Source organism: Megalops cyprinoides, chromosome 9 (assembly GCF_013368585.1).
Source record: "Megalops cyprinoides isolate fMegCyp1 chromosome 9, fMegCyp1.pri, whole genome shotgun sequence".
Taxonomy (NCBI): Eukaryota; Metazoa; Chordata; class Actinopteri; order Elopiformes; family Megalopidae; genus Megalops; species Megalops cyprinoides.
Window position 1 is genome coordinate 14,806,819 of NC_050591.1, and position 25,272 is coordinate 14,832,090.

Genomic DNA, 25,272 nt, shown 5'->3' on the forward strand with positions numbered 1-25,272 from the left:
AGCCCTAAGTATTGGCCAGCTTGGCTATTTCTTTCCAGTCACAGTTCTTCCTCAGTTTATGGTCATAGGTACACCATCATGCTCCTCCCATAGCTTGATAAAGCTCATATCTTCCACTTCAGTCCAGAGTGTATTTCCAGAGTTTGCTGTTCTAATCTTTTGCAATTTTTCCTTCCATGGCTATTCTTTTTTTAAAGTATTATGGCTGTACAGGAAATGGCTGACAGAAAACTGCCATTTCTTGTTGGCAGATTATATTACTAAAAGGATATTTTTTCATTGGCTGTTGGCAGAACCTCACCGCCAACGAAACCAGACACTAAACAGGAATCTGCAAAAATTTAAAACTGGCTTGATAGCTACTCGCAGGTTGCACGGCACATCCAGAACAATTTTCATCATTTGTAAGCATATCTACAGTGTCTGGCAACAAATTAAACACATTCAATGGACACACGTGAAACTTCACCAAGACTCATGGCAAATGCAGTGTACACAAAACACTTTTAATGGTAAAATACCGAAGTCAGGGCTAGGCATAGGCATATCCCTATACCACTGCATCACAGCACCTCGGGAATGTGACCTGTTAGCACCAAGACTCATTGTGAAACATACTGCGAACTGTCAGTAAAAAGCAACAGGGCTCAAATGGCACCTTTGCCAATGAGTGAGCGACAATACATTGCTGCAAATGTTGGCAGAATGTTGCACGCAAGGTAGGAAGACGGACCCAGACGTTTTCAATTATCCAGTGAAGTGTGACTCTTGCTCCTGCTTACCACCAAACCCTGACCCCCTGCCCGAGATCAGGTGCCTAATCTAACACTGAGTGAGGCAGTTCGGCTTAAAGTGTCAGCACTCCAGCCTGAGCTGCTTGGTTTCCCCCTGTCTGTCTGTGTGGGTGTGTCTTTTGTTTTCTGGTCCTTGTGCTTCCCTGTCCCACCTGCCACCCCGCCCTCCTGTTACTCAGCCATGCCCATCACCTGTAGCCTGTTTTGCACACCTGTGTCTCACCCCCTCATCATCTCCCTGCCTATGTGCACCCTGCTGTTTCCTTTGTTCTTTGCCCAATCATCTCTGTTGTTCCTGTGTCGTTCTCGCCTCTTGTTAGTTACCTGTTGAGATCCGTTTGGTTTTTGATTCTGCCTGTCCCAGATTTACTCTTTTGGCTGACAATTTTTGATGCTACCGGTTTTTTCCTCTGGATTTTTTGGCTACCGATTTGGAGTATTCTTTTCACTACCATTTTTGCCTGTGTGTTTGGATCCGTCATTAAAGGATACCTTCTCGAACTGCCTGTATTGTCTGCGCCTGGGTCCTTTCCCTGCAAACCCTGACAGGAACCATCAGTTCAGCTCAACAGAACACTGCTCAATCAGTGTTGACCTCTTAGCAGACAGGAGCAACATGCCATATCACACTTTTCAGCTCAATTCCCATAGGCTGCTTTCATGGAAAAAAAGGACATGGTTCCTCTGGGGTAACAATCTTTATTCAAGTTCACTCAGACCAGCTGTAATTTGCACGCCAAATGAAGGGCTATACAACCCCAGTGAACACAGTATTATTTCACTGCAGTTAGAAAACATACTCTCAAAATGTTTTTTTTCTTGGAGAAATCATCAAATTATCTTATGTGGATATAAGTGCATGAACAGCGAACATTGTTGCATGTCTCTGTATGACAAATGGACTCACCCCACCCCCCCCACCCCGCTCATTCTTAAATACACTTCAAGCATTGATAAACTGATCGGGAATGACAGCTTGTTCTCCACTTTACACACATCAAAAAATCCCTGACCCAATAAAATCATAAAACCGTCCCCATTCAAAAATATACCTGGTAAACTTTACAAAATCAATTTTTAATTTAATAAAATAAACCACTCTTTAAAAGCTCAATCACATCATCATGCACTCTCTCTGTCACCCACACTCATAAAGAAACCCCACTGCATAATTCCTCCCACACACACTTGCGCACACACACACAAACACAGTTCTGGGATGAAGCCCAGCTCTCTGTGTTGGGGGAAAATCTCCTGCTGCTGCCTGCTTAAGAGCCCGGCCGCTTTGGCTCCACCCATCCCAACTCAAACAGGCATCTGGGTGACACTACTATGTGTCGGAAAGGCCTCCAGCTCTTTGTGGGCGGTCCCACAAACACTGACCTGTACAAGTGGAGACCCAGGTGGCGTGTGACATTTCTGCCGCTGTACTGCGATGCTGCAAATATGTCACACATCCACATGAGATCCTCCCATCCTGTAGGGGGCACCATGCAGGGAAAGGGAAAGGGGGCGGATGCAAGCAGCTGACACCAATCACCAGCCAGTGCCTGGCTGAAACACAGGCTCGAGCTCGGAGCAAGCTGGATGCCAGGTGCTATCCTTGTCACAGGCCACAGGCGGGAAAGAGACAGGAAGAAATGACTCCAAGTCCCATGAGTCACTGGCCCTGCCCATCTGCAATTGGAGAGCGATGCAGGAGGGTTCCTCCGTAATAAAGGCCAAATCCCTCCAAAGTGCAAAACAGTGAGTGTGAGTGTTCCAGTGTGTTATGATTAATAGATGTGAGTGTATGTGCGCGTGTATGTATGTGTGTGTGTGTGTGTGTATGTATGTGTGTGTGCATGTGCGCGTGTGTGTATGTGTGTGTGTGTGTGTGTGTGTTGCATGATACAGGCAGTGTGCCTAGCACCACTTTCTGACCACAACAGTCAGTTGTGCCCCACTCAACATCCTGGTCTGTCCGTTGACCTCTAACCACTGACCGCCGCCTCAGTCTGTTTCAGGCCTCCAGTAATCTCTCCATGGAGACTTCAGTACACAAGACCCCGGGAGCTCTGGAATGTCCCTAAAGCCCCAGAGGAGTGCCCTTCCTTGACACACAGACAAACCCTCCCCAGCAGAGGGCTTGCACAGTGGCTCCAGGCGGTTAAGAGGGCAGAGAGGTGCGGTAGGGAGCTACGTGAGGGTGTCTCCCGCCATGAGGGGCACTTTGTCCTCCTTGTCGAGTGTGGTCTGCATCTCCAGTTCTGTCCCCTCCTCCACACCCCCGCGCCCCCCTCGGCCGCGCCGGCAGCGTCCCCGCAGGTCCAGGTGAGCCAGGCTGACCTCCAGGGTGTAGTACAGCGACCAGAAGAGGGCGAAACAGCCCAGCAGCAGCAGCGACTGTTGGCAGGTGAACGGGGGGTCACAACGGAGAGAAAGAGAAGGGGGAGAAGGAAGGAGGTGGATAGCGGTTTTGGGGGAGAGAAGACAGAGGGAGGGAGGAGTGAGTTAGGCATGATCATGCAAACTCAAAATATGTTTACACAGAGATGTAGCACAGCATACTAAAGCAGAATCTTGTATATGTATACATATGTATGTATGTATAAAATCTAAACAAAGAACAGATTTGTGTTCTTTGAGCAGGCAGAAGTTGCCAGCAAGTGCTGATCTAGGGCCAGTTTTGCTGTTTAACTTAAGGTTAGTTTAAGTTTAGGTTAAGGTTAGAACTGCGGATGGGAAATCTGAGCCTACGTCAGAAATCATGGTGAACTTTTGTCTTGAGCGCGTGGACATGCATGTAAATATGAGAAAGAGAAAGAGAGAGGGGAACACTGACCTTCAAACTGTTGGAAGTAAGGGGGCTGACCACCTCGGGTGGAATGTCCAGGCCCGGGGGACAGGGGAGGGAGAAACTGCTGTCCAGGTACTGCCCGCCCATGGCGTTCTCCACCAGCCTGAAGGCCAGTCAAAGCACACACATGTCATTTAATCATCCCTTTTCCATGTTCAGCCAATCCCAGCACCATCACCGACACATACACCAATCAAACACCTCTATTTAGGGTGAGGGTCAGGATTGCATTACATATATTTTCAGAACAACTGCTGAAATGGGCCTAAAGCTGAGGTAATGACCATTAAAGGTTAAAGTAGTGACCATTCCCTTCATTGGCTCATAATGGCAGTGCTACAATAAAAAAAACTAATCCACAGTGCAAAGATGGTGTTGAGCGCTTTCAGTAACACTGATATGCAGGCAGACAGGCCTCCGTACCGCTGTCTGGCCTTCACTTCCTCAAAGGTCATAGAGGAGCCGTAGAGGGTCAGCTTCCAGCTGTTCAGAACGCCCAGAGACAGGGCCGCTTCTCCTGAGAGACAGAGAGCAACAGAGTCAGCCATGCTTACGCTACAGACACACCACACCCACTTCAGGAACTGAGAAAGAGAGGATGGGAAAAAAAGAGGGAGGAGTAAAGAGAAGAGACACAGACGAGCATCCAGCCTGAAACATTGTTCAAATGATGCTGCGCTGTGTTCTAAACAAGACAGTATACAATAATAATGTCATGTGTTGTGCTGGAGACATACTGCATGAGAGGGTGTCAAAATGGGTGTGATGAGAGGAAATATTATGGGTTGTTGTTTGTGTATATATATATATATATATATATATATATATATATATATATAATTACAGTAACGTGTACTAAAAGTGTCATTTAAAAAAACATAAATTATGAAAACATGAAAGACAGTGAAGTTATCCACAAGCAACCCCCACATGACCAAAAAATTAGATCGTGATCCTGTTAAGATGGGGGACAGGCAGACAGACTTTCTGACGGAGAGAAGGGGCAGGGAAAGAGACAGACAGACAGATGGAGGGACATATCGACAGGAGGGGACGGGTGGTGAGACAGGGGACAGGCAGACAGGTGATGGACAGGCGGACAGATGGGAGGGGCAGTCCTACTGTAGTCTGTGAGCTGCAGGCTGTACTGGCCCTCTGCTCTCTCCCCCCAGCAGCGCACGGTGGAGAAGGTCCAGTCCGTGTAGCCTGTCGGGTCTCTGCCCACACAGGACACGCACAGTTACTGACGCTCACACACACAGGAGTCACGCGGTTTCCTACTCTTCCAAGCGCTTCCTACTCTTCCAGCGCTAAAGCTGCTACCCGTACGTGACCATGTGACTCACGTGTCCAGGATGCGGCGGGCCCCGATGAGCGACGTCATCCCGCTGGGGCACATGAGCACGATCTCCACGTTGCCGCGGCGCGGGTGGGTCATCGTCACGGTGACAGACACGTGCTCCAGCGTCTGCATTCTGGACTGCTGCAGGTCGGCCTCCGTTACTGAGGGGGAGAGGAGGGTATGTGAGGCCTTACTGTCGCTCCACGGCGCGTTCCTGCGCTGAGTATTAGCACTACGCAGCACTACGCAGCATCTACTCGCACGGCCAACACATCAGGGTCCAACTGCTCAGTGCACTGACAGAGAGAGAAAGGGTCCCTTGTAAAGACGCACCAGCTTAAACTTCCAGTGCGGCTACTGTGGTCACCGTTTCTTTTCTGTTAATCATCTAAACGGAATTGCTTATAAAAAGAAAAAGGACTGTTTGTGTTGCTAAACTGATATTTAATAGCTGAGCTTAGCTGTACTGTAAAATTTAAATGTCTAAAATAATTTCCTCAGTTCAGATGCATGTGGAATCCAACATCCCATGTTTCTTATGAAAGAGGGAAACTTGTTAATAGTGTGACTTGAGTGCAAGCAGAGTGGCCGGAGCGGTTAATGCTGACTCAGCACCCCCAGCCCCCCCCCCACCCGAATTTCTGCCCTCGGGTAGCGTAATTCCCTGGCATTTCCTCGCCCCTGTTTGTTTTTTCAGCTTCACGCTACATTTCCTTATAGGGAAGAACGCTCCCCTAAGGGCTGCCGAGCGGCGGAGCGAGGGAGAGAGAGAGGGAGGGGTGGGGGGGGGGGGGGGGTTCAGGCGAGGGGACGGGAGGATAGAGGTGAGGGGGCTCTCCCTCTGCTCCAAACCTAACTGACACGTCTGTGCCATCCGCAGCGGGATGCTCCTGTCCCTGCCACCAGGGCCACTGGAACCGGCAAACAAAGGCATTCTTGGGAACACTTCATAACCCACACACTGCGGCTTCTTGGAAAGTAAAGGTTTTGTTTGGAAAAGGCTAACGTTAAGAGTGGGGGTCTTATAAAGGTCAGTAATGAAACGCATATACTCTGAAAACGATGGTCTCACTGTATACAAGTAATAAAACGTGGATTACTAGTTTTCTAGGGTACCCCCCTCAAATTTATGCTTTGTTATTACATCATATAATTGTTATCATTCCCCCTACCATAGCTTATATTAATGCCATTCTCGCACTTTGTCCAGGAATAATTCATAGTCACAGCACTATAATTATTGACAGATTGGGTCTTTAACACTGTCACCGCCATTGACGATGTCTGTGTACCACAGAGCGTGTTCAAAGTTGAGAACAGAGTTTGTGAAGAATTCCAGCTGGGAAGCGTTTCCCAACACCCCTGCGTCAGGGGGAGATGGACCACACAGGAGGAGAAGGGGCATTCAGTGCGCCTGCAATCCAAGGAATTCTCGCTACTCCATGCGCAACGCACAAACACACACGCACACACACAAACACAAACACGCACAAAAAACACTGACACACACACATCAGGTGCTATAAATAACCGCAGTCGTGAGTGAAATGAAAGTTCTAACACCCCAGACTGGCGTGGAGATGGTAAATTCTTTCCTAACATTTCAGTGCATTTCAGACATTTCAACCTTTTAACACGCTGACGGCTGTTTTTCTTTTGGATACCAATGAGTTTGTTATCTTCCGTATTTAGTAAGCTCTCCAATCCCCTGATAAAAGCCTGGGCTCACGCTAAATATGCAAGGGGGGTTAGGGTTAGCTCTGAGACACTGCTAACCGTGTACGTGGGTCTGTGTCTTTGCTGATCAATGAGCAAAAAGGGGGCCTACTATCGGCTATCCACAGAAATAATACAGGTAAAGCCCTTTGTCTCCTCATTGGATAGTCCAAACCACTTTTAATCTTTAACTTTCCCCAGTTTCTATGCCAAATGAAAAACCAACCAAGGCAAGAGTTAACCATTCAACAAGTAATTTAATACACACTACAACTGCTCAGAATAACCTAAGAAAACAATTATCAAAAAATAGTTTCAGTATGCAAAATAATGTCACAAAATATAACACCTGATTATTATAAGCCCAAAAAAGAAACACTGCAAGTAAGAAATGTGGCACAGGGCTACATTTCAGACAACTCTCCAGGTCCTCTTTAGGCAGGCTGTAGTAAATACAAACACATATATTTCAATAGCAAGTAGGCTATAGGATAAAATGATGTCATATGTGATAAAGATGGGGCTCAGGGCTCCCAAGTGACTGAGATGGTCTCAGTGCAGGCTGAGCTCCATAGCCTGGATTCAAACCCGACTGTGTCATCTTGCCTACAATGACCAGGAGCTCACAGGAGCAGAAAAAACTGGCCTCGTTCCACATGGGTAGGGGTTTGGACGCCATCCAAGCAGGCTCAAATATTTAGTGGCATTAGCAGCTTCTGAGTGCGTCAAACACTGGTACGAAATCAATCAACGGAAGCCGAAACGTTTGAGGCTGACACTGCATGATTTTCACATGCTCTAAAAGTTCTACCAAAAGCAACCGAGGGGCGTTCACAGCACAGTCTCTTCGCCAAATCTGAAGTAAGCCACTGGAGCGTGCGCTGGACTGCGTCTCTGTCATGCCCGGCTGTCCAGGATCAGGAGTTATGTACACAGCGAGTTTTCTCTCCCTCTTTATCTGGGCCGCGCGAGGCCCTGACATCATCAGAGAGGGAGCTGTTCACGCTAGCGAGCTGCTCACGGCGGTTTTATTCATCACAACGCAGTAAAACCTTATCGGTGGGTGGGAGGTGGTGTTACGGCACTAGATAAGGGAAGCATAAAAAGAGGGAGAAAAGGAAGGAGAGAGAAGAGAGGAAAGGCAGAGTGGGAGAGGAGGGGGTAACGGGCGCTGAGCTGGATTGCGTCATGCTGTGTGTTACGTCATAATGGCTCGGCCAGCTAAGTTTCTACCCAAACAGTGAGGCGACCTCAGCTTCGTTTTACTATCGGAGAAACAGGGGTGGGGGGGTGGGGGGTGGGGGGTCAGTCAAGGAGAGAGACGAGGGAGAGGGAGGACGAAGAGGAGAAAAAAGTTCCTATTTACGGTGAATGAAAAGTTAAGTTCACCATGAGCTGAGTGCCAGAACTTGCCAGAAAGGCAGCTGAACTTGAAGTTCAGTGTGAAGTTGAGAGGAAGGGGGGGGGGGGGCAGGGGAGGAGGGAGAGAGAGAGAGAGAGAGAGAGAGAGAGAAAAGGGGGAGGGAACGAGGGATGTCTCAGTCCACAGCCCTGCACAGTGACACGGAGCCTCTAGAATCAGAAACATTGCCTAAAAAGGAGAAATCGCTGAGGGAGGCTGGCCTCCTCTCTTCTCTCTCTCTCGTGCACGCACACATGCGCACTCACACACACTCACACACACACACACACACACACACAGAGTACTAGCAGAATAAACAGACTGAACTGTTGTATGTGGAGAACAGACGCGTGCCTAAATACAAAACAGACCACACCCAAAAACCCACAGACAGGAAAAGGGGATATGTGGAAGCCTGCAGGAACTGCCTGTGTTCACGAGCAGCAATTTGGGATTCAACTGATCCCGATGTCATCTGACTGAACTGATAACATGTACAGACCATGAGGTGGCCCATCCAGATGATATATTATCAGCACATAAACTAAAGTCATTAAATCATCATCATAAAACCCGTCTCTCGCTTACCATTCCAGATGAGGGTGAGCTTAGCTGGGAAGGCTGGGATTGTCTCCTCCTCCTTCAGCAAAGGGCTCTGATAGGACAATAGGAACGGCACCGACTCCCAAACCTGGCACAGAGATGTCATGTGTCATATAGCAACAGAACGCCAACAGTCTGTAGACCAAACCAAACCACTATGGGCCTCTGGGACCAGGGATAAATGGCCCTGTTCTGCCCAGTTGTGCCTCTGCCTTTCATCTACTGTTACTGTAGAATATGTAGAAATAATATTTTTAGACATAACATCCTTTCCTTAGGTTTGGTTCAGTTTTTATCTCCATGGTATACAGATGCTCTTGTGTGGTGGAGTCAGGGACATGAAGCAGATTTGCTCTACAGTTCTAGGAAAGCGGAGTGATGCTCATGGACGCCAGGGTGCAGCTGGGGCCGGCACGGTGCCATACCTTGGCAGCGTTGACAAGCCTCCAGGCGTTGAGCAGGCCGAAGCCGTGCTGGTGGCTGTGATGGAAACCAGCGCCGTTTGTTCTCCAGTCGGCTTTCCTGTCCTCATACTGCACAAACGCACACGCACACGGACACACAGAGGAGGCAGGTTAGCAACTCCCTCTGTGACAGTGACATCCACTACGGCTATGTGAAGGTACAGCCGCGGTCTGCCACACCCTGACTCCCTCTCTCTCTCTCTCTCTGCCGGAGCACGAAGGGACCGCAGCACCCTTATCTGTCAAACTGTAGCTAGCGTTACTGACCGGCCTGCCTCGGGTCTTTATCTGTGGCAACTTCAAATAAACACGACAAACCTGATAAGCCAACAGCCATGTCAAACATGAATGGTGTGAAGCGAGTTCCTTTCTTAGCCATTTACTACACTCTCTCCCTCTATCAATCTTTTCCTCCAGCACGCCCCACTTTTCCTCTGTGCCTTCCTGTAATTTGTCCCCCCACGAAACTCCACCACCCTCCCTCCCCAAAGCCCCATCGCTCCAGCCCTGCCCAGAACCCCCACCTCTTTTATTCTACTCTTCCCTCCCTTCTGCCACATTCGTCCATCCCTCACTCCCCTCCTCTCCCCCACCTGCGTGGAGGCGCAGGTGACATACTGCACATCCCCTTATACTTCCCTCTGCCATCCTTAGCTTCCGCTCCTTTCTACCCCTCACCCTGACCCTCCTTTCTCTCCCCCCTGATCCTCCCACATCTTCTGACTCTCTCTTCTACTCTTCGCGTGACTGGAAGAACTGACCTTTGCCATTTCTCACCCCAGTGTCCGCCCGCCAAACCCCCTCCCCCAGTCTCCGCCCGCCAGGCCCCTCCCTGAGACCCCCCTCCCCCAGTGTCCGCCTGCCAAACCCCCTCCCCCAGTCTCCGCCTGCCAGGCCCCTCCCTGAGACCCCCCTCCCCCAGTCTCCGCCCGCCAGGCCCCTCCGTGAGACCCCCCGCCCCTGGCCCCGCCCCCTGCCCCGCCCTCACCTTCGTGGCGGTGTAGGTGATGATGTGCTGCACATCTCTCCAGGTCAGGCAGGGCCGCACCTGCAGCATCAGCGCCACCATGCCCGCAGCCAGCGGGGCGGCCGCCGAGGTGCCCGTGTGCCCGTCCGTACAGCCCGTGCCCTGCTGCAGCGACCAGTCCGACGTCACCTGCGCGCGCACACACACACACACACACAGACCTCACACAGGGCTTTACAGGGCGTGGCCGCCATGTGTACGCTTAACCCGCTGCTCTTCTGCACGCACGAAACCCCGATAAACAGCCCTGTAAACTGAACATACAGTATTACGCAGGGGGAAAGTCACAAGCACAGAGGCCGGTGCTGTGTACTTCTGCCTCTTGACACTGTTTGGGAGTGTCGCAGAGAAACGGAATGAAATGTTTTATACGGCTGTTCACCCAGGGCCTGCTGTGTAAACACGCGGACATAAACTCCAGTTATTAATAGCCGAGAGTATCACGGTGACAAGGGAAAGGGGCACTAATTGGCAGGGTGGGGGTCATTTGTCAAAAGAAGGAAAAGGGGGAGAGCAGAGGAGAGACAGGCAGCGCTGAGGGGGAGGACGGGCTCCTGTGATGGACTCCTCTGCGGAGAGCTTGTGAGAGAGGAGGGGGTGGGAGAGGGCCTGAGAATAAAGCCGCTGTTCTCCCGTGCCTCCCGTTCTCCTCTCGACTGCAAATTCTAAACACTTAAAACGTATTGGATTAACAAAGGCGCTCCAGACTGCTGAGGCTTTTTTAAAACAACACGGAACGATGACTGAACGCCCCCCCCCCCCCCTCCCCCCCCACATCACCTCGAGACCTCTTGACTCCCTAAGGGGGCAGCGATGACATCACCGCCTCTTCACAACCAAGAGACAGCCTTCCTTAAATGAACGTCCACTCCACCCCCCTCTTCATAACTCAGACAGGCTTCCTTAAAAGAAGCACACTCTTACGCACTTCCTCAAGCCCCTGGCTTGGCACGATGGGATCTTATCACATTTCGCTAAATGATCACTCCAGTTAAAAATCTGATCAGACCCAGAACGTGATTGTATGTTCCCCGGCAAAAGACCATGTGCATTGTAAAGTCCATCCCGGGGAAAGTGTCTAATCTAACCTGCTAAGCGTACCTCTGTTACGAGGACAATCCGCACGCGTCAAACCTAACACTTTCCCTGTGATTTCATTTTGCAGAGAACCACTCCCGGGTGACGTTTCGGTGAGAACCCAGCCGTTCCCCTAAGCCAGCACCCCGGGGCAGGGCGAGGGCTGCCCCCGCAGAGCGAGGAAGAGGAGCAGCAGCTGCACTCCGCTAACAGGAGAGCTGCAGGGGGATGCCACATGCGCTGCGCATGGGGCTGGTGCAGACAGTAATGAGAGGCAGTCTGCAGGAGACCGCTTTGGGATACCATCCCTCACAAATTACAGTAACTGGCTGATAATGACTGCGTAGGAGGGAGATTCACTGGGAGTGGGTCATGGACTCCCTGTCCAGAGTTGATGACAGCTGCCCTTTTTTTTTGCCTTTACCCAACGGGGGGCGGGACGGCAGTAAAACCGACGGTGCAGTTTCCAGTGCATCAGACACGGGGGCCTCACCGTGGTGCTGGACGGCTGCGTTCCAGGAGACTTCTTGTCCAGCCAAGCATTTAACAGCTCGATTTTAGCGATTATCGCATTAACCGAAATGATCTAACTATTGTACACTAGGTTCTGAGGTTGTTAGTCACAGACAAACAAAGCTAGGAAGCATGCTTGACTTCAGGCTTCGAGAATGGAATGGTTCCACTTTAGTGTTCCCCAGCTCTCCTTTATTGTCTGTTTATTTCTATCCAGATCCATCAGCGTTCATCCAAGAACATATCTGACATCATCACGCAGGGCTGCAAACATGTGCTCCTTTCCTCATAACCGCTACAGTTTCTGTGACTTATTAGCTGTGATGGGTAACCAGATTTGAGAGCACTTCTCTCCCACCCCGTTCCAGTTCTTTAACTACTGTTATCTGTGAGTTACTCCCTGTAGGGAAGCTGGTCAATGCTTGTTACAAAAACACAGAAGGGGTAAACTTACAATTTAAAATATCAAATAACTTATTCTAAAAAACATAAAACAAAGAAACCAACCAGAGCAGAAGCACCATGGCAACAAACTGCTCCCAAAAGTGTGCCCCCTCCAGCCATGCACCTGTATTTAATATGCCTCCAATTAGGCAGGAGTGGCTCATTAACCATTTGCTGGTTCACACACAAGAAGACAAGTACAACTAGACTATTATCAGTTAAACAACTAATCAGTCTGGATGCAACTGATTGAAATAAGCTATTGAAAAAGTAGCGACCGGACAGACAAGGACCGTTACTAAAACACACACATTTTAAGTACTAACAATTAAACAAGCAAGCAATTAACAGTTTTAGGGGACAGGTGCCTGTCACTCTCTGTGGGTGGCCGCGTGACAGACTCACAATGCTGCGTAGCTGTTTGTCCCCACTGCTGAAGGTGACGGCCAACATGGAGGCACACTCCTCTGCGTAGAACGGCATCCTCCCGCTCTCGTCCACCGCGCCTGCGTGCACACCCACATACACGTACATACACACACGTTCTTAAGGACCAGGGCTAGGTTATAGTCGTGCCTTCTGCAAGAGTTCTGAACTCAACATGCCCCGTGTGTATGTGTGTGTCAAAATGAGATGAGATGAAGGAAATGTGGGTTGTTGTGTTTTCCCGCACGGTACCCCCATTACAAACAGCTTACCCTGAGAACAAAAGACAGACACCACATTACGGTATTAACACGCAAATGGAACCATCTGAGTGTACCATTTCAGTGGGGACAAATGTCACAGTTAATGGATACAGCACATGGTGAATCAGAATCACAATATCTCTAACCCCTACATCAAAGCACCAATGTTTAAGTTCACTGTGGCATCCCAAGTGCCAGTGATCCGCTAAGGCAGGCCTTCAGAGCAAATGGAGTTCTGAAGGCTTTTATGGGAGGAATCAGACGAAAGAGCAGATCCATCCCTGACTGAGCTGATTAAGTAACTTGAAACTAACTGGTCTGCTGTGCTGAAAACCTGGGTAACCTTGGGTTGACCGGTCGACTCTGCCTCTCACCTATAGTAACCGTGTAGATGGAGTTGGCATAGCCGTCATAGTTGCAGTTGTCTTTGAACTGCCCGCCGTTGCCGCTGGCGACAACAAAGATGCTGCCAAATCCTTTCCTCCCGGCAATCACCCCGTGCTGCAGCGCCGCCTACAGGAAGGGAGGACAGCTGCAGTTAGTCACTATATTACATCACTCCTTTACTTAGCAAACACCTTTATCCAGGGGAAGCTTATACAGGGTAGACAGTTCATATTGTAAAATGTGATATTATTACTATATTTACTCTAACACATGTACTACAGTACAACAGTAATGCACAGTACACATTTATACAGCTTCAGGTTTATGATTTGCAGTTCAAGTCAAGTTGCTCAGACATGACCGTAGAGCCACACCCTTGAATTAAACCAGCAACCTAACCATTATGAGCAGATCTCCTTGACCGCTACACCACACCATCACCCATTCACTTTCACATTAGCATAGTGGCTTCAGTTTGTATTCCACAACACCGATAGACTCGTTTCTAAAGAGCAGCCCCGGCCAAAGCACTTCGGAGCGCTTCCCCTCGAACCGGCTTCATTGTTTCTGCTGCAATCTGTGTGGCAGATGTTCCTTCCAGCCTGCCAACCCTCAGCGTAGGCTGCGGTGGACGGGCTGCTCCATGTCTGTGAGGTACGGGTCAGTCACTGTGGGGTTCAGCACCACTCAGCGGACTTTTATAGGATAAAATCGGCTTTGCGAGCACAATATCAATAAAGGTTGCTTCATTCGGAAAGAGGCCCCTGACAGCTGCTGAACTCTGAGGCCACCTGCAGTTTCAGTCTGTCATTCATGCAGGCCAGTGAGCCGGGGAGTGACAGCGGTGCCAGACTCGTTCTAATCAAGCTGTTAGACGTCGGTGGCAAGCAGGTCCAAAACTTGATTTGGGACCTATACAGTATTTTTCCTCTACACAGACACCAGTGAAAAGCATCTCTGTGAGCTAAGCTTGACATTCTGTCGTGCGCCTTTGTCTAACCTTTGTGGACTAGCACCCATTCTCATTGTTCCCCTTCTGCAAACTTGCTGCCATTTCCTTTATTGCATTTAGACATGGATTAAGCTGCCTGATGCATGACGCTCTCCCCACAATGCAGGGCACTGTGGAGACGTTTTTAAAAGGCTGTAAATTAGCTGGGTCTAGCAGCTGGGAGGGACAGGGTTTGCTAAACAGAAAGAACCAAAGGTCCGCATGTTGACTTCTCCCAAATGCAAACTGTTTTACCAGTGGACGCAAGACAACGAAGATCGAAGATCTCATTTAATCGGAGAAGGATCTCTGTCTGATACCGTTATACTTCTCTGTCTAGCACCTGAGAAAACAGAATGTGCATATGCTTCCTCTGTATTGCTAAGGTTTATTAAACCACAGAGGCCAAGAGCTTAAAGTATTTAACTGCCTTTTGATTGATATCTACTGCATCTGCCAGACATGTCTAAAAGAGAGGGGGTGAGAAGCTGCACAAACCCGCACACTGGGGGGGGGACTGGAGCTGGGAGCGTGGAGTTGGGCCAGTTGGGCTCGTTTTAGCCCACTCCGCGCAGCCAGTGGCCATCCTTCGGGTCCCAGAACCGGGAGGAGAGTAAGGGAGGCCTTGCCTCGGCCGCCATAAACTCGGAGGGGCGAGGGATGCAGGGAAAAAGCAGGGGCCTCCTCTACTTCACCCCTCCCCTCTCCTCTCCTTGCCCTTAGTCGGGGTTTTGGAGCCAATAAAAAGGTGCTCAATCTAGACGGTCAAAGTGTGAGAGGCAGCAAAGCGCGTGCTTCGTTTCTGAGCCCCATTTACGTGCGCCAGCAAGCCAACTTACATGCAAAACACACATGAACCATGACCTCACCTGTATGTAATCACTGAAATTACTCTAGAAGCTGTTTATACCTTTTTTCGCCCTGTGCATCTACGTTTATAATGAAGGGTGCAATCTGTTTATATATACTGATCTCTTCTTTGAATTTGCTGAGAAAATAAGCCTTGTTAACAGTTCATACTGACTGCAGGCACGCTGATTGCCAGCTCCCATCTAATTAACGTGTGCACCTGTTGTGATATTTTAGAGTCTGGCCCGGTATTTAAAGAATATCCACAGAAAAACAGGCTCACCAATGGCGGTGTGCTGAAACCTTGACACAGTTTAACGTCACCTTTATATAAAGCACACCACGTGTTAAGTTTATTTGTGCGTGCATGTTTTTAGTTTTAAGGGTTAGAGGAGGCGTGCATTTGACTTGCAGGAAAAAAAGACATGAAAGCGGGTTTTAGCAATCAGGCTCTTCACTGCACACAGCTATAAACTCTAATGAGGGACTGAAGGATAACAATGCAGGGTAACTCACAAGGTGCCTGTATGTAAGAACGTAAGTGTAATGAAGAGAGGAGGCCAGGCAGTGAGGCCTGGCGCTTTGTATGGGAGACTGAGTAAATCTGCACCTGCTGTGCTAACTGTCAAACCCACAGCAGTGGACACAGCCCAATGTCAACTCTACGATGTGTCCATCCATAAGCACACAAGCACACATTTACTTAAACTGCGTTTAGTGCTTCTCAAACTACTTTACCTCTACTTCTTTCAGCTGCTCAAACAACTCTACTCTATCAGCTCTCTCCGCTGTGAACAGTACGCTTGCACAAGCGTGCGCTCTTAGTCAAGCGTCCAAGCCTCAACAGAAGGAGACCTTCTGCTACAAGCATGGCTTTTGTTTTCCTTGTCATTAAAATGATACACACCCCTCTTTCTCACTTGTGCTTTTCTGCTACTTAAGCGGCACACATTAGAAGCTACAGGCAAGCCAGATTCATCAGCCGATTAACATACGCAGACCTGCTGTGTGTTGTCAATTAACGATTCGTTTGAAACAATTAAAATGCTTTGCTCTCACATGGTTTCTGATAAGTGAGTCACTAACAGCGTGCGGCAGCTGCGTCAATTATAAGGTTCTCAAAGCGGCACTCAACTGTTGCCTGGCTTTAGAGTGCCTCCGTCATTCGTTCTCCTGTGGCCGGGTGACTAGTAAACATCTCTAAAATAATTGCTTCCTGGCCTTTTGGCAAAGACCGAGCACAAACATCTCCAAAATAAAGTGCTTCCAGGCAGGAGAGTTCCAGTCAGCTGCAGGTGATGACGGCTCCTGCACTAAGGGTCGAACGGCATGAGCGCTCCACCGCAGCATGCTGGGAAATGCGAGAGCGGGCTTTTACACAGCAGAGCACATCGCCCGCTCTCTGCCTCCCTGCGGAACCATCTTGTCCCTCGGTCTAACATGTGATGGCCACTGAGTCATTGAGAGCACATTTATATTCAACCAACCTGAATTCCAGCGTGTATGTGATACATTATGACGCAGTACTAATGGAACCAAGCAGGCTACTAATAAATCTCGTTAAGGAATAAAGGGCTGTGACCGCAGTGTAAGTTCTAATTGCAGCTAATTTACTCAGCTTACTCTCTAGGGCACAGAAGATTTTGGGTGTAGATACTGCCCGCAAACGCTGATCCTGATCAGCCTCAGCTTCACCACATAATGGAAGGGGTTAAGATAAGGGCTGGATACACAGTTCCTGGGTTGTCTTTTGAGGGCAGAAAGTGCATGATTGGCATTCAGCACTTATTACACCAGAGGGAACCACTTAGGAAAAACATATGAAGAGCAACTTGGTGTTGATGGCTGCAATAGTGTTGCACCGCCCTCTAGTGGGGAAACCAGGCAAGTCACATCTGCCAACAGTACATGGATCATGTCCCAGGCTTAACTTTCAATTTACTGGAATAGCCATACTTTTCTCTGTAGTCATTTAAACCCCTGAATGTTGCTTTGAAGGCCTTTACAAAATGGCAGTTATATATAATAGGAACAATGCATTCCACTGGCAGGTGAATCTGCTTTGTGTGTATATGCATGTATGTGTGTGTGTGGGTTTTCACCCACGTTTCTGACCTTTCCCAATGGGTGTGGCCCATCGACTGTCCGTCCATCATCATCAGGACCCCAGCTGACAGAGAGAGAGAGAGAGAGAGAGAGAGAGAGAGAGAGAGAGAGAGAGAGAGAGAGAGAGAGAGAGAGCGTTTCAGTACCTACACCACTGAGGAGCAAAGATACCCCTCCATACATTTCGCATGGGTCTGTTTCTTTCCTTGCAGAGTTGCAGGGAGTCTAAAATGATCTAAGACAGCGTTTCCCAAACCTGCCCCTTGTCCTGCATGTTCTGCTCCAACGCAGCTGATTTAAACGATCAGTTTGTTATTAAGCAGCTTCAGGAGTTCGTAACGAGTTGATCATTTGAATCAACTGTGCTGGAGCAGGGAGAGATCTAACACATGCAGGACAAGGGTTACTCCGGGAGAGGGTTGGGAAACGCTGATCTAAGAATAGCAGCAACAGGAAGAGAAATACAGGCACAATGGGAGTAAGAGACTGTTTTAACCATTAAACAACGAGGCTCAGCCCCACGGTTTCCTCCGTCAGTCTCTGATTGGCCATGGGCAGCTTGGTCATGTTGAGGTAAGAGGGAAAAGGAAGCCCACCCAGCTTCAGGATTACCACAGAACTGATGGTCATCTCTGAGCCAAGGGTCACCAGGGACCTGGGGCTGTTTACTAAAAAATGTTATCTGAAACACACTTTACTGTTCATAACAAGCACACATCTGTCAGGAGACTGGGGCCGTTTACAAGATCTTTTGAAAAGGCATTATGTGAAAATCAAACCCAGGAAACGGGCTTGAATGTACCAAGCACAGACTAATGAAGCGTTTTTTCCAATGGCAGGTGACAAATGCTTGACACTTCCAGCTGAATATTTCCCCTGGATATAGTCATCTCAACGAGGAAAGCTCTTTGCATTTTAAAGTAAATGTTAGAGGAACCTCATTATGTAAAGATGGCTACAGGTTGAGTGCTAGGTACCTGCAGCTGTAGACGTCGTTGACCTGATAGTGCTTGTTAAACGCCACTGCCTCCATGCTGTCTGTGAGAGGCCCATCCAGCACTCTGATACCTGCGTAATACGAGTATACAAACACACACACACACACAAGCATATCAGAAACTCACACATTGCTCGCGCATGTTCTCATATTCAGCAAAGGGCTAGAAAGAAAGAAAGGTGGGGTGACTGTTTGCTGAGAGCAGGTCAGGTCAGCCTTACGGCATGCCCCAGGGTTGACCCAGTTCACACACAGTGCAATCCACCCACTCAGTAATGACATCCAGACCAGTGCAAACCAGCTGCTACCCTCTTAGTCTGTTAATACTGCTACTGATACCCACACACAATATATACAAACACACATATAGACACAAATGTATTATCTATTGGCATACATATATCATGTTTATTTATAATGTATCCTTCACTCACAGATGGAACACATTACCAGACACTCAACCATCCAGATGTTGAGTTTTGTATGGTGGCAGTGATTCAACAATCAAATGATGGCCCTTGTCCCTAAACCTCTAGTGGTAAAATATCAGCATCAATCAAAAAATGACCTTGGATTAAACACTATTCACCATGATAACGTGACATTTTTTACATTATAATAGATAATGTGACATTTTTTACATAAGTAAATATGTCTGCTTAACATTTGTTCCCTTTGCAGACAAAAAAAGCATGAGTGTGTCATCTGTGCAAGATATATGATGCAATTCATGTTAAACAGGTTGTGCTCTTCTGTCATTAACAACTTCTTCCTCTCCTAAATACCATCATCATCATCACCACCACCACCATTTCCACTGCTCGGGACCCCCCTATTTCCTGACCTGCCACTCGGCTGCCGTAGGCCACACCCACAGCGCAGAAGCTGTTGTTGGGCGCCGCGGCGATCTCCCCCGCGCAGCGTGTTCCGTGGTGGTTGTCGCTGCGGTCGTCCGGGTGGGGCATGGGGTCCGGGTCATTGGAGTTCAGGTCGTAACTTCCCTCCGGACTCTGTGGTTCGGGAGGGGGTTCATTCATTTTTGGGGAAATTAGAGAGAGAGCAGAGAACAGCATGCACTTCAAAAGAGTGGCCGTGCATGCATTTGTATAACCACACAAAGAACTGCGGAGAACTGCACCTGGGGAAAGCAGAAGTGACTTAAACACAAACTTCACGCATACACTCAAAGTGTTTCATTCACACACTGACGACTCCAGCACTCCAGCACCGCAAGCTCACACAGCCACAGCCACACATGAACACGCTCGCCTGCACGCGCACAGATGCATACACACCGAAAACAAGCACACACAGACATGACCAACAACACGCCCTTTTACACACAGATGTGCATATACACACCGAAAACAAGCATACACAGACATGACCAACAACACGCCCTTTTACACACAGATGTGCATATACACACCGAAAACAAGCATACACAGACATGACCAACAACACGCCCTTTTACACACAGATGTGCATATACACACAAAAACAAGCACACACAAACATGACCAACAACACGCCCTTTTACACACAGATGTGCATATAAACACAAAAACAAGCACACACAAACATGACCAACAACACACCCTTTTACACACATATTTCAAAAACTCCTCGTGCAAGACAAAATAAATCAAAAGACACTTCAAGCTCCCTGTATGTAGAAGCTGTATTAACATATGCTGCTACATCTATATTTAGAGTGAAATAAACTTCCTTTTTCAGAAGCACCATGAGGCATGGATGAACAGGCAGAAAGACCGAAGACACACCAAGAAGCACTACAAAACTCGAATGATGCAAAGACAGCTACACACACACACACACACACACACACACACACACACACACACTCACTCACTCACTCACTCACTCACTCACTCACTCACTCACTCACTCACTCACTCACTCACATAGTTGGGCTGGATGTCCTGTAGTGTGTGCTGGACCCCGTCGTCCACGACGACCACCGTGACCCCCGTCCCTGTGATGTTACGCTCCCACACTCCAGTAACGTTGATGTCCATCCCCACTCTCAGCTCGTTGTGCTGGACAGACGGGAGGAAGGGAGAACAAGCAGAGCGGACCGTTAGAAACAGAGACGGAAGGAGCCTGAGCTGCACCACTGACACATGGGAATTCACAGGCAGACATGACAGTCCAGCAAACTGCCTTTATGAGCCTCGATGGAATGGAAGAGTATTAATTCACAGTATACATATACTAAGATTTTCTACGATGTCTGGATCCTCAATATGATCGGCTTTTAACAAATGGATGAGTAATGTCTTGCATACTGTATGATGATGGCAAGTGGGACACAGATGCTGGTTCTCACCAGGTGCCACTGCTTGGGGTATTTTGGGTCATTAAAGGCGAGGCTCCTCTTGGCCCGACGCAGGAGCTGTTCCTGGGAGTGCCAGGCCACGTGGGGGTGGGCGGCCAGCACCTTGGCTGCTGCCCTGCCCCCCTCTGGCCGCCCTCCGGGCCCGAGGCAGAACAGGTAGTGCCCCTCCAGCTGTCCGATCTGACCCCGGCTCTCGAGCCCCGCCTCTTCGGCCACGCGGCGCGCCAGCTCGTCCAGCGAGCGCCCGTCCTCCGCCCCCGGGCCCAGCTGCACTGCCCAGGAGCGGCCCGGCCCGCAGGGGGAGTCGGTCTGCGCGGAGGACGGGCGGGGCAGGGGCACGGTCAGGAGCAGCAGGGGGGAAAGGTGCAGCAGGAGGCGGAGGCTGGGAAGGAAGGAGGGGGCCGACGCCATGGCAGAATGTGCTCGCCCCCTCTACTGCCGCTCCTCATTAGAACTGCAGGGAGAGAGAGAGATCAAAAAGAGCAAGAGGTGAGGAGAGAGCACAGAATGATGTGAAAGAGAGAGCAAGGGAGGGGGAGAGAAAAGAGTGGTCACTATCAGCAGGGGATGGGGGAGAGACAGACGGACAGAGAGAGGGAAGTGACCAATAAGAGAGGGGGAGAAACAAAAAGAGGGGTGTGCAGAAAAAAAAACAGTAGTGGAACATCAGAGTGTGAGACAGAGGGAGGGAGAATGACAAAAAGGAGGGAAAAAGGGCAAAGGACAACAAGAAACATAGGGAAGTACAGAGAGGTAGTGAAACAGGGATGAACCGATTTTGATGAAAGAATTAGTAAAAAGAGGAAGGAAGGAGAAAACAATTTGTCACAGAGAGAGAGAGAAAGAGACACAAGGGCAGGAGGGAGAAGAGTGACGAGTGAGTAGGAGAGAGCTCAGGACAGTGCGACATTCAGAGCACGGTGGCCAGAGAACATTTACACATTCAGAACATTTCACAACAAAGGCACAGCCTACCACTCCTCAGAGCTAATTAGCAGACACACCCCCACAACAAATGCACTGCTGTGCTGTTACTGTCACAACGCGTCCAAACCACAACACACAGTTACATCTGCCATCGCACTGTGAAAATAACCGAGGCTCGTTCGACTCTCTCGCTGCGCCAGCGTGACCTGGTCATTTGGAGAGGGCAGTAACACTACGTGGCAGCACTGCAACAGCAGTGAACTTCACTTTCCAAGGCCAGGTTCTGCTAGGAAAAGGATAGCCCCGTCATTTTAAATCAGGTACAGAGTGAGAAAAAAGGACATTAAATGTTACTGACACTGTCTCAGTGTCATATTAAGACTGAGGTAAGACAGTAATGTAAAGGGGCGGTCATGAGAGGTGAGCCCTGTCCCTTTCAGCCTATCAAATCTACAAGAACAGTCATCATTGGTCGGTGTGAGTTGCAGTCAGCTCCTGGTTCATGGTGACAGTTCTAGAATTTCAGATTGACAAAAAGAGACCATTTCCACTGAGAATAACATGAATTTCTTTTAAACAAAGAAAAAACTCCATCAGATGACAGTTAACACCCGAGTCATATATAAACACACTGACACTATGCAGCGGCTGGAAAAATGCCACTTCAGAGGCGCGACTCGCACTTGCAGCAGTGCGGTGTGACGCTCAGGAATCTCGCCTGGTAAAATCAGATTCCACTCACAGGTTCAAACTGAAAGCGGGGCATGGCTGTTGAATCGTTGCGCCAAGCGCTTATCCTGATTCGCTTCAGTGAATATGCAACTGAGCAAACAGGTACCACGTCCTGCAAGACGGCATGGAGAAAGCTGCCTGCTAAGCAAGTCAATCATGAACATTACGCAACAACGCTTGGCTTCACCGACAACAGGCAAACACAGCATGTGTCAAAACAGTACATCTGAGACTGTTATCATTTCCCACTGTAATTTGTACACAACAAGCTACAAGTTATGATAACAATACAGATAATACAGCCAATTTTTGGCTGCTGGGCTGTAGAAGTCCTTGGACTGTTGTGCAAAATAGTTTACGTCACAGATGTTGAGTTTTATAAAAAAAATTAATTAAAAAAAAAGTTTGAATTTTTCCCCTTGAGCCTCTCAGCAGAAATTAATAGGTCGCCTAACTGGTTGGGCAAGTTTTTTTTATGCAAGTACAACGTCAACGTCCACAACAATGCTCAACATAAAAAGTTCCATACAAAACCATGCAACGTGCAACGGTGTTTTAAAATCTGAAGTGCACAACACATGGGATAGAAACAGAAAGCGGTGCCTGTGAAGACCCTCCCACCTGCACTCTCACATTTTAACGAAGACTGCAGACATCCCTGTACAAAGCTAACAAAGTAGCGCCCACACCCAAACTCCTCGCTCGCCTCCCGTGCACCTGCCGCATGCGGACGCGCGCACACGCACGCCCTGTCGCGCTCCTGTCTTCGCACCTTTCCCACGGCAGACCCACGCTGCAGCCCACCGCGCTGTCGGAAATAACGCTGCAGTGCAGTGATTGCAGCGCATGGCCTGTGCAAATGCCACCAGGCAAACGCATGTCTCTTACCTGTCTGTCTCCACACTCGTGTCTCTCCTCTCCTGCACAACTCTGCGGAATCCAGATGAACGGAGAGAAGTTCTCCAGTTAGTATATCTCCGGAGATACACTAAACTAGTATTTTAGAATTGCTAAAGTTTGCTATGTAGTAGTTATGGATGGCTTTATTTAATGCGCACATTGTGTGACAAAAAAGAATGATTTTGGAGCAGTAGGTAGACAGGCCATTTAGACTAACCTGTTCCATATACTAAACATTCCTTTTTAACAACTAGCCAGCTCAAAGTTCACTATTCTGACAACTGGTCGCTCGCAGTCTGGCGTTAGACTAAATAGGTTCAACGTGTACGCCGCAACCTAAGATGCTAAACAGCGAACAGTTCCTAAACTCAGAAAAACAGGCTAACAATGAGTAGAAACCGTAACAATTTGAATGAGAGTCACAAGACTGTTACCGTAACCTATGCTAGCTACCTAGCAAGCTGACAACCTACTTTTGAAAGGTGTTCTGGAAGCTAACGGTAGCTACATTAGAGAGCTGACAAAATAACATGTTGGCTAGCAACTGACGTTAGCTACATAACGTTAGCTAGCCAGCTATTTAGTTAACAAGCTAGCTACACCTGTGTATACTACGGACTTACCTCACCCCTTCGTTGAAATTACCGTGAGGTGTGATCGTAGGCTATATATACATTTTTTTCTAACCTGATCTCAATATTTTGCTCGTCAAAGTATCTCGCGAAAAACGACTGCCACTCTCCTGATCATGTTCTGTTGACACTGCACTTCCGCATCTTTCAGACGATCTAATGTATTTCGTCAGTTCCGGGAACAGGGTGGTCGCGTGCAGGTTGAATCCGGCGTTGCATATTAACAGAGTAAGCATACTTCGGTGATATTATCACACGTGAATGGGTTTCTTCAAATAAAAGTAAAATTGTGGAATAAAAGCAAAATTACATACCTGAAGTTTTACAGGTTTATGGGGTTTACTATACTGAAATAAGAGAAAGGACACTTACATATAAGAATATAGCCTATGACAAATAAAAATAAATTAGCATGAAAACGAGAACGTTGCGTTCCCACCAGAGTGATCTCAACCTTTTGCGGTGCCATTTAAATTGTACCTGTGAAAAATTTACAGCCACAAGGCCACGCTAGAAGGATTCCTCTTTGAAACATAAATAAACTAGGTATGTTGGGATTACTAGGTTTTACGTTAAATCACGTTACGTTATTGTCATTTAGCAGACGCTCTCATCCAGAGTGATTTACAAAGTGCATCTAATGTTATGCTATGAATATGAAAAGTTCATGAGAGTGTCTGTCTCTGAACAGGCAGATGTAATAAATGTTGAAAGTTCACTTTCAAATTGGAGAGGTCCAGAATAAGATGACAGGGCTACGCTGAAAGATGAGGTAAGCTTTGCCTCTGCCTCTTCTCTCTGCCAGTCGATTTGGATGCAGAATGTGTGAATTCTCTCTGCAGTGGTCTTGCAGTTTGCAGTGAGGGTGTTCCAAATTGTTGCAGTGTTTATAGTTCTTGCTCCATACATTGCTACAGAAGATAATGTGTCTCGGGGTGCCATGGAAATCACCCATGTGTTTCCTGAAGGGCTCACCCAGAAGGAAGCATTGTAATTGGCGCACACAGACACACACACACACAAACAGGGCTGCTGAGAGTCATCCAGACCAATGAATGAAATTTTTAGGTCAATGAATGAGATCCGTCCAACGGTTATAATCGTCTGGCTCGCTTTCAGTGAAGCTCTTGATAGCCAACATGCGTGCCCACAGTCTCGCCACAAAGGAGCAAATACAAAAGCAGAAGAGTCAATCAGCTGTGCTGTGGTGCGTGTCAGAACCTGCAAACCTTCTTAATTACTGCCACCAGCAGAAAACACAGCTCCTGTCAATCATACATCTCCATGGTTACTAAGCAAATAATAAAATAAGAGTTGCTACCATTTGCCACACTCTCACTGTTTATGTGAACAGTGCTGACAATTTTCTATTTGCATGCAGAAAAAAGTAAGGTTTTGAAATTTGGGAGATTTACACAATAATATGGGTCGTGCATGTATCCCCAACACACGCATGCATGCACGCACGCACACACACACACA

At 48.3% G+C, this 25,272-nt stretch overlaps 1 protein-coding gene across 3 annotated transcripts; it reads right to left on the bottom strand.

Annotated features, from left to right (window-relative positions):
- Positions 1-2,615: 2,615 nt before the first annotated feature.
- Positions 2,616-23,925, bottom strand: pcsk7 (proprotein convertase subtilisin/kexin type 7). 3 transcript variants are annotated; one of them, XM_036537222.1, is made up of 17 exons: positions 23,846-23,925; positions 23,147-23,188; positions 20,591-21,053; positions 20,166-20,300; positions 19,085-19,250; positions 18,221-18,311; positions 17,253-17,307; positions 13,285-13,423; positions 12,627-12,727; positions 10,149-10,316; positions 9,122-9,229; positions 8,682-8,784; positions 4,980-5,136; positions 4,756-4,850; positions 4,057-4,150; positions 3,619-3,736; positions 2,616-3,179 (listed from the first exon to the last, which is right to left on the bottom strand). In XM_036537222.1, exons 3-17 carry the CDS (start codon positions 21,008-21,010, stop codon positions 2,973-2,975), a joined length of 2,157 nt encoding a protein of 718 aa, XP_036393115.1. In that variant the 5' UTR covers positions 21,011-21,053; positions 23,147-23,188; positions 23,846-23,925; the 3' UTR covers positions 2,616-2,972. The 3 variants fall into 3 exon arrangements, with proteins under 3 accessions (XP_036393115.1, XP_036393111.1, XP_036393114.1); XM_036537218.1 differs by having other exon boundaries at positions 23,782-23,925; XM_036537221.1 differs by lacking the exon at positions 23,147-23,188 and having other exon boundaries at positions 23,782-23,925.
- Positions 23,926-25,272: the final 1,347 nt, after the last annotated feature.

What these genes read in the sequence shown, in the direction of transcription:
- pcsk7 (XM_036537222.1), bottom strand. Translation starts at nt 21,010, where the DNA reads ATGGCGTCGGCCCCCTCCTTCCTTCCCAGCCTCCGCCTCCTGCTGCAC. An exon ending in ACAAACAGCTACGCAGCATT is followed by an intron (nt 10,317 to 12,626) that starts GTGAGTCTGTCA and finishes GTGCGCGCGCAG; the next exon opens with GTGACGTCGGACTGGTCGCT. An exon ending in GGCTTGTCAACGCTGCCAAG is followed by an intron (nt 8,785 to 9,121) that starts GTATGGCACCGT and finishes TCTCTGTGCCAG; the next exon opens with GTTTGGGAGTCGGTGCCGTT.